The 8,195-nt window shown below is 38.1% G+C and overlaps 2 protein-coding genes across 2 annotated transcripts in view; one reads left to right on the forward strand and one right to left on the reverse strand.

Annotated features, from left to right (window-relative positions):
- The window catches only part of pcf11 (PCF11 cleavage and polyadenylation factor subunit), an 18,972-nt gene extending 18,532 nt beyond the window's left edge, over positions 1-440 (forward strand). Inside the window, 2 exon segments of the mRNA XM_042498688.1 lie at positions 58-285; positions 287-440. Coding sequence (XP_042354622.1) covers positions 58-285; positions 287-313 — 255 coding nt within the window. The 3' untranslated portion in view covers positions 314-440.
- A 1,562-nt stretch (positions 441-2,002) lies between these two features.
- ccdc90b (coiled-coil domain containing 90B) lies at positions 2,003-7,086 on the reverse strand. Its single transcript, XM_042499649.1, is given in 11 exon segments — positions 2,003-2,165; positions 3,268-3,382; positions 3,724-3,746; positions 3,749-3,776; positions 4,117-4,188; positions 4,596-4,637; positions 4,827-4,928; positions 5,754-5,834; positions 5,837-5,874; positions 6,565-6,684; positions 7,032-7,086. Coding segments are annotated over 11 exon segments (732 nt in total). The 3' UTR covers positions 2,003-2,109.
- Between the last annotated feature and the right edge of the window lie 1,109 nt (positions 7,087-8,195).

Genomic DNA, 8,195 nt, shown 5'->3' on the forward strand with positions numbered 1-8,195 from the left:
TTTGAACAGCAGAATTTAACCCTTCAGCCGTTGACTTTCTGCCGTTTCTCTCCGCAGACGTCGTACCTCGACGTCACGCCGTCGCCCAACAAGCTGCTCAGCGAACACCCACTGAGCGCGTTTATAAAGACCGAGGCAGAAGAAGAGGGCTCTTCCTGTGCTGTCGCCGCCACCGCCGCCGCCTCCGCCTCCGCCGCCACCGCCTCGGTCAAACAGGAAGTGGAGAGCGAGGCGAGCGAGCTGCCAGCTGTGAAAAAAGAGGAGGAGGAGGTTTTAACGGACGAAAGTGCAATGTGCCGAGAGCAGACAGTGAGGCGCCGCCGCTGCTCTCGCCGCCGCCACGTCTCCGGTTTCCAGAGGAGGCGGCGTTTTTAGTGTGCGGGGGCGGGGCCCTCCGCAGCGACGATAAAGTTGAATACATTTTTGTATTTGGATTCTGGCGACCGTTAGCGGGGTCTGTTTCTCTGTGAGTGAAGAAAAGAAATGTTTTGTTTGGCTCCGAGATGTAAATGATTTAATTTATGAATTAAAGTATTTTTGGTATCTCTGGTGTAACGCTGATTCATCCGTGAGGCGCCGGTCGGTCGGCCGGTCGGTTGGTCAGCCGGTTGGTCGGTCGGTCGGTCGGTTGGTCAGCCGGTTGGTCGGTTTGGTTTGTTTCCTGCTGCGTTGAAGGTAAGCATCGTCTGATTGGACGGCTGGAGACGGCGCGGGCTCCCCGGGACGCCGCGGAGGATCCGAGTCGTCGTTTGTTTTTGTTTTTGTTGAATAATAAAAGAGTCTGAAAGCGGTCTGTGTGAACGCTGATCTTTGATCTCGCAGTTTTATTGTCATTTAGGTCTCAATTCTAAATAAAGATTCAGTGGATTCAAACGTGTTTTTCTGCTGTTTTTTTTTTCTGTTTTTGCTGAAACGGTTCTCGGTCGGCGGCTGCTGGTTTTTAATGCCAGAAGAAGAAAAAGTTTAAAGGTTCGTACGTTCATAAAAAAACCTGGAAGGTCATAGAATGTTCAAATGGAAAATTTCCAGGCCTGGAAAAGTTTTGAAAAAACTAAATATACCCTCAAAGCTAAAAAAAAAAAAAAACAAAAACCTTGTGAAAACGTGTTTGACAAACCTTTAAAATAACAAACGATGTGTTTAAGGACTGACGGAAATTCAAACGTCCAACAGTCATTTATGTTTTTACAGTTTCTGGCTGCAATAAATGTTTTCTTCAAAAAAATCACAAAAACAAATTCAGATCTCAGAAAATACAGAGACCAAAACATTTAAAGGAAAAAAAGTTGGTATGTTTTTTTGTTGTTCAATCCCATTTTTTTTATTTAAAAATCACCAAAAATAAAGATAAAAAAAATGTTAAACTGTCAAAAAATTCGGCAGCAGGTTTCTCCGATTGTATCACACACACACACAGGCAGTTGTTTTAGTCTTTTGATTGAAAATTTTATTTTTTTTGTCGATCGCAGACGTTTCGTCTTTCCCGTCACAGAAACAAATGTGTTGATATAAATAATTCTTATATAATTAATTCTGTTTAAATTAATCTTCACGTTCAGTAAATTTATGGCTTCAAATGTTTTTTTACTCTGAATTTGATCAAAATGTTTCCGATGAAAAACTGATTCACTCGAATAAAAGAAAGTAAATAAATATTTATTCTTTTGTTTTGACTAAATTTTCAAAGAAAGTTACAAAAAAAATCAAATCATGAAAAAAAAAATTCCTTTAAAAGTTCAAAATATTTTCTGACGTCGCTTCATTTTCACTGACGCAGGACGTTTATTCTAATGAGTATTTTTGTTGTACTTTTACTTTTACTGAAAAATGTAGTGATATGAAGTACCTAAATACTGCATTTGTGTCCAGTACATGAGTAAATGAGTAAAGGTACTTCTTGTAGCTTTGCAGTATTTGATATTTCTGTGTTATGAGTACTTCGAATCTTTGAAGTACATTTTGCTGAAAGTATTTCTGAACGTGACTGTGAGTAAAACTTTAATTGTCTGAGAGTATTTTTATTCTGTTGTACAGCATGAGAACAAAGTTTCCACCAGTCCACTCAGTGTTTAACTGGAACTACTTTGTGTGGCGTAGGAGGACGTCGGTTCACCTCCACAGCCTGTAAACTCCCAGAGCGATGGCGAGGCAGGAGAACACCGACGCTGCGGAGACACACAGGAGAGTACTTTTACTCAAGAACTGTACTTCAGTATACCTTTGAGATACTTGTACTTGTACTTGAAAAATGAAATGAGGGCAGGGCCACTTTGGGTGTTTGAATTTTACCCCCAAAAATATTAAATAAATATGTCCCCCAAATATATTGTAAAATTTAGGACAAATTTTGGTAAAAATTCTGGGAAAAATGTTAATAAAATGTTGGAAAAGTATCGGCAAAAATGTCCAAAACAAAATTAGTAAATTAAAAAAAAAAATCAGTGGAATGTCCCAAAAAATTGTAAAAACACCAAAAACAAAAAAAGTTAAATTTGCAAAAAAATATTAGGAAAATGCCCAAAAATATGTGTAACACATCCAAACATTTAGTTAAATGTGCAGGAAAAAAAAGGCAGTAACATTTTCAAAATCAGTAATAAAATGTCCAAAAATATTTGTTTTTATTAGTCAAATTTAAGGATAATTAAGGGGAGGGGTGCTTTTATTGTGTAATTATATATATATATGTAATATTAGAAAAATGTTCAAATATTATTAGTCAAATGTGGGAAAATAGTCATTTTTTTAAGTACAATGTCGGCGAAAATGTAGTAAATGGAGTAAATTTTGGTAAAATTCACAAAATATAATATTAAGAGAACACATTTTAATAAAAGTTTCAAAAAATATTAGTAAAATGTTTATTTTAAAAGAGTGATACGGCTAAAAAGAGTGAAATGTAAAATTCCTGAAAAATAATATTTCATGTTGGAAAATTTTTCGTAACATTTCCGAAACATAATAGTAAAATGAAGGAAAACAAAGTATTAGTAAAAGTTCTTAAGCAATATTTTTTCCAAAAACTGTCATAAAATGTCAAAAAAATGTGGGAAAAAATTAGTAAAAAAAAAAGAGTATTTGTAAAATTTTGGCTTTACGGGAAACACGACGCTGACGGCGAGCTTTATTGTCACGGTTTTGATGCAGGCGACTATTTTCGTGATAATTTCCTCTATGTGTCGATACTTTTACGCTTTAATACTGTAGTACTGTTACCTTCCCCGTAGTAACAGTTGGGAGTACTCGAGTAACTCGTTGTGTTTGTACCTGCCAGGTAGCGGACCGTCTCCAGTTTGAGCGACTCCAGGACGGTTTTGAGCGACGCCACCTGCAGGTCGATCTTCTTGTTGATCTCCATGTTGTCGTGTTCGAGGTCGGCTTTCTGACCACAGAGACACATGTGATGACGTCAGCGAGCAGCCACAGAGACACGCGTGATGACGTCAGCGAGCAGCCACAGAGACACGCGTGATGACGTCAGCGAGCAGCCACAGAGACAGCGTGATGAGTAAGCAGCAGCCACAGAGACACATGTGATGACGTCAGCGAGCAGCCACAGAGACACGCGTGATGACGTCAGCGAGCAGCCACAGAGACACGCGTGATGACGTCAGCGAGCAGCCACAGAGACACGCGTGATGACGTCAGCGAGCAGCCACAGAGACACGCGTGATGACGTCAGCGAGCAGCCACAGAGACACGTGCAGTCTGACAAACTTTTACCTTGTGATGAAACTCCGAGCCGCCTCCAGGAGCTTCTTCTCCTGCTCTGAAAACTGCCGGAAACACACGAGCGCACGTATCTCATCAATACATGTTCGTTATTATTATTATATAAAGAGAGGAGAGAGAGAGGAGAGGAGAGGAGGAGGAGAGGAGGAGGAGGAGGAGGAGAGAGAGGAGGAGAGAGAGAGGAGAGGAGGAGGAGGAGAGGAGAGAGGAGAGGAGAGAGAGGAGAGAGAGAGAGAGAGGAGGAGAGGAGAGAGAGAGGAGGAGAGGAGGAGAGAGGAGAGAGGAGAGAGGAGAGGAGGAGGAGAGAGAGAGAGAGAGAGAGGAGGAGAGGAGAGGAGGAGAGAGAGGAGGAGAGGAGGAGGAGAGAGGAGGTGTTTTCCTCACCATGTCAGAGATCCTGCTGCTCTGCAGGTTGATGTCCAGTTTAGTTTCCGCTCGGAGTTTCTGACTTTCCTCCTGAACACAAACAAACACTAAAATCAGCTGATTCCAGTGAATCTGCTGGAAAACCCGGCAGGAGCGAGACGGTTAGTAAAACTGGAGCGGACTGCAGACGCGTAACATCGTAACGAAATATCACGTTATTACCATAATCTTAATTCAGCTGACATTTGAGCCGATGTTTCCCCGTTCACGATCTTTTTATTTTGTTGAGTCGTGCAGTAATCTGAAAAGTCATTGGCTTCATCGACTACGTCTCATATTTCAACCCAGGAAACGTTATTTCAGGATCGATATTGTTATCGTTTTATCGCCCAGCCCTATCGTCTCATCGTTATCATCACGTCATCATCATCACATCATCATCACATCATCATCATCGTCACTGCGTCTCACATTCGTTTATCGAAACACGTTCTGACCTTCAGTCTGTTCTGCAGCTGCTCCAACTCTCGCTTCATTTTCTACAAGAGAACACAAAGTTAGCGTGTCGTTAATTAACGTTTTGTTAGTTAACTTTTGTTAGTTAATGTTTCATTGGTTAATGTTTTGTCATTTAATGTCCTTGGTTAACGTCATTAGTTAACGTTTCGTTGGTTAACATGTTTGTTAACGTGTCGTTAGTTAACGTTGTTTAGTTAACGCGTCCATACAGTGTTTTCTGATCGCAGGTTGGCGAAGTCGCTCTTCTCCAGGATCACCATGTCCTTCCTGATGGAGTCCAGGTGAGACATGATCTGCTGCAGCGCGATCTCCTGCAACAACAACAACATCAGCAAAAACAAACAACAACAACATCAAAAACAACATCAAAAAAACAAACAACAAAAAAAAAAAACAAAAACATAAAAAAACAACATCAAAAAAACATCAACAAAAACATCAACAAAAACAACACAAACAACAAAAAAACACACCAACAAAAACAACATCAAAAACAACATCAAAAAAACATCAACAAAAACATCAAAAACAACAAACAAAAACAACATCAAAAACAAAAACAAAAACAAACAAAAACAACAACAAACAACATCAAAAACATCAACAAAAACAACATCAAAAACACCAACAAAAACAAAAACATCAAAAAAAACAACATCAACAAAAAAAAACAAACAAAAAAAACAAAAACAACAAAAAAACATCAACAAAAACAACACCAACAAAAACATCAACAAGAACAACACCAACAAAAACAACATCAACAAAAACAACACCAACAAAAAACATCAACAAAACAACACCAACAAAAACATCAACAAAAACAACATCAACAAAAACAACACAACAAAACAACACAAAAAACAACATCAAAAACAACAAAAAAACACAAACAAAAACAACAAAAACATCAACAAAAACAACATCAAAAAAAAAACAAAAACACAACAAAAACAACAAAAAAGCAACAACATCAACAAAAACAACACAAACAACAACAACAAAACAAAAACAAAAACAACGATAACAACTGGGGTCAAAAACAACACTGTTGCTCCAAAAACAACACCAACATGTTTTCACAGAGGTCGAGTACTGTTACTGCAGTAATCTGATTACTTTCTCAGAGTTCGTACCTGGTGTGATTTGGTCACCATGTCTCTGTAGACGATGTCCATGTTTGCTGTCGTCAAGGTAACCAGAGCTGAAAAAACAACGATCAACAAAAACACTCAGCCTGATGCTGCTTCCCAAAACCTGCACCGAAAAACAACAACAAAAACAACAACAACGTTTCTATGAACTCGGCGAGCTGGTGGACGAAAAAAAATGTTGAGGTAAAAAACGATTTATATTAAATTATACTGAAAATGTTTTAAACAAAATTATTTAGTGTATTTTTTTTACTTTATTATTATAATTATTGATTATATATGATGTATTGATTGGCTGTAAATGTATTGATTATGTATTGATGTACTCAGATTGATTATATATTGATTTATTGTTTGCTGTGAGTGTATTGAAATTGGCCTGATGCTTCCCAAAACTGATTGATTATATATTGATTGGTTATATAAAAAATGTTGATGTATTGATTGGCTGGTTGATTGATTATATATTTAGTGTATTGGTTATATATTGATGTATTGATTGGTGGCTGATAGATTATATATTGATGTACCGATTGATTATATATTGATTTATTGGTGATGTATTGATTGGCTGGCTGATTGATTATATTTGATTGGTTATATTGATGTATTGATTGGCTGGCTGATTGATTATATATATTGATTGGTTATATATTGATGTATTGATTGGCTGGCTGATAGATTATATATTGATGTATTGATTGGCTGGCTGATAGATTATATATTGATGTATTGATTGGCTGGCTGATTGATTATATATTGATGTATTGATTGATTGGTGAGTGTTTGTCACCACTGCTCTCCAGCTCCGTCACCATGGCGTGGGAGTCGAAGGTCAGTTTTCGCTGCTCCAGAGGCGTCAGTTCAACCTTCCTCAGGTCAAAGGTCGCCGCGGGCGCTGACACATGCAGACCTGTTACTCACACACACACACACACACACACACACACACACACACACATTAACCTCGTAGGAAAAGTTTGACCTTCAGTGAACTTTATTTCTGTTTTTTTGTCCCCTCAGGTACTGCAGTACCTCTCTGAGTATTTGTACTTCACTGAGGTGTACTTTGTGTATCCTAAAATCGGATTTATTTTAGTCCAACAGTCAAATCTGATTGGATCTCAGACTCATGTGATGACGTCATTAATAACGGTTTACCTCCACGTGACTGAAGGACCACTACAGATCCTATCACACAGTATTTGTACACAGTGTAGTAGTACTGTCACTGCAGTCCGGGGGATCAGGAACACTCACCTCTCCGGGTTCCGGTGGTCGCGAGCCGCCGCGGCAGCGCGTTCATCATCATCATCATCATCATCATCTGTGTAAAGTTTAATCCACCTGAGACCACCAGAGACCAGAGACCGGAGACCGGAGACCACCACAGACCAGAGACAAGCGAGACCAGAGACCCGAGACCACCAGAGACCACCAGAGACCAGAGACCAGAGACCGGAGACCACCACAGACCAGAGACAAGCGAGACCGGAGACCTGAGACCAGAGACCGGAGACCAGCGAGAGACACTCCTGCTGGTCCACAGACCGCTTACAGACCGGATACAGTAAGACGGCACGAGGAAGTCAAACTTAAAGTTACGAGATCAGACAGGCTGTCCTCGCGCTGCATTCAAGGACTGTCGGTACTGTCAGAATTACTATCCGACCAGGATAATGAAAAATACATAAATAAATATAACTGAAAAAAACAAAAATATGGTTAAAGTATTAAAAGTAATAATAATAAGTAATAGAGTAATAATAAAAGTGTACTACTACAACTACTACTAATCATTACTATTATTATTATTATTAATTATTATTATTATTATTATTATTATTATTAATGCCTATTACTAATAATAATAATAATAATAATAATAATAATAATAATTTGTATTATTATCACAGCCTATTATTACCATTACTACTGATAATAATAGTTCTAATTATTTCTAGTGATTTTTTAAAGACATAATACTGTCTTTTTGTTGTTTTAACGTTTTAGCGATTTTTATTTTCTTTAGATTTTTTTGCGACTTTGTTTTCCTTTGAAATCTTTGGTGATTTAAAAAAATGGTAATGGCTTTTCTTCAGACCTTTTTAACTTTCTTTGAACTTTTTTATTACATATTTTAATTTTATATTTGACATTTTTTTTTTTTTCTTTAAAACGTTTTGTCTTTTTTCCTCACGGAATGTCTGCGATGTTTTCCTCTCTTTACTTTTTTTTTTTTGCGATTTTTTTTCCTCTCAGAAATCCGGGGCTATTTATAAAACATTTGGGGCAATGACGCCACTTTGCACTAAAAAAAATCACAGCAGGATTATTTTATTTTAGAAATGAAGTTGAGAATTTCGACTTTACGAGGCGACATGAAGGTATACAAATGATGACGTCACTACCGCTCTGTCCCTC

The sequence above is a fragment of the Plectropomus leopardus genome, chromosome 13 (genome assembly GCF_008729295.1).
Source record: "Plectropomus leopardus isolate mb chromosome 13, YSFRI_Pleo_2.0, whole genome shotgun sequence".
In the NCBI taxonomy this organism is placed as follows: domain Eukaryota; kingdom Metazoa; phylum Chordata; class Actinopteri; order Perciformes; family Serranidae; genus Plectropomus; species Plectropomus leopardus.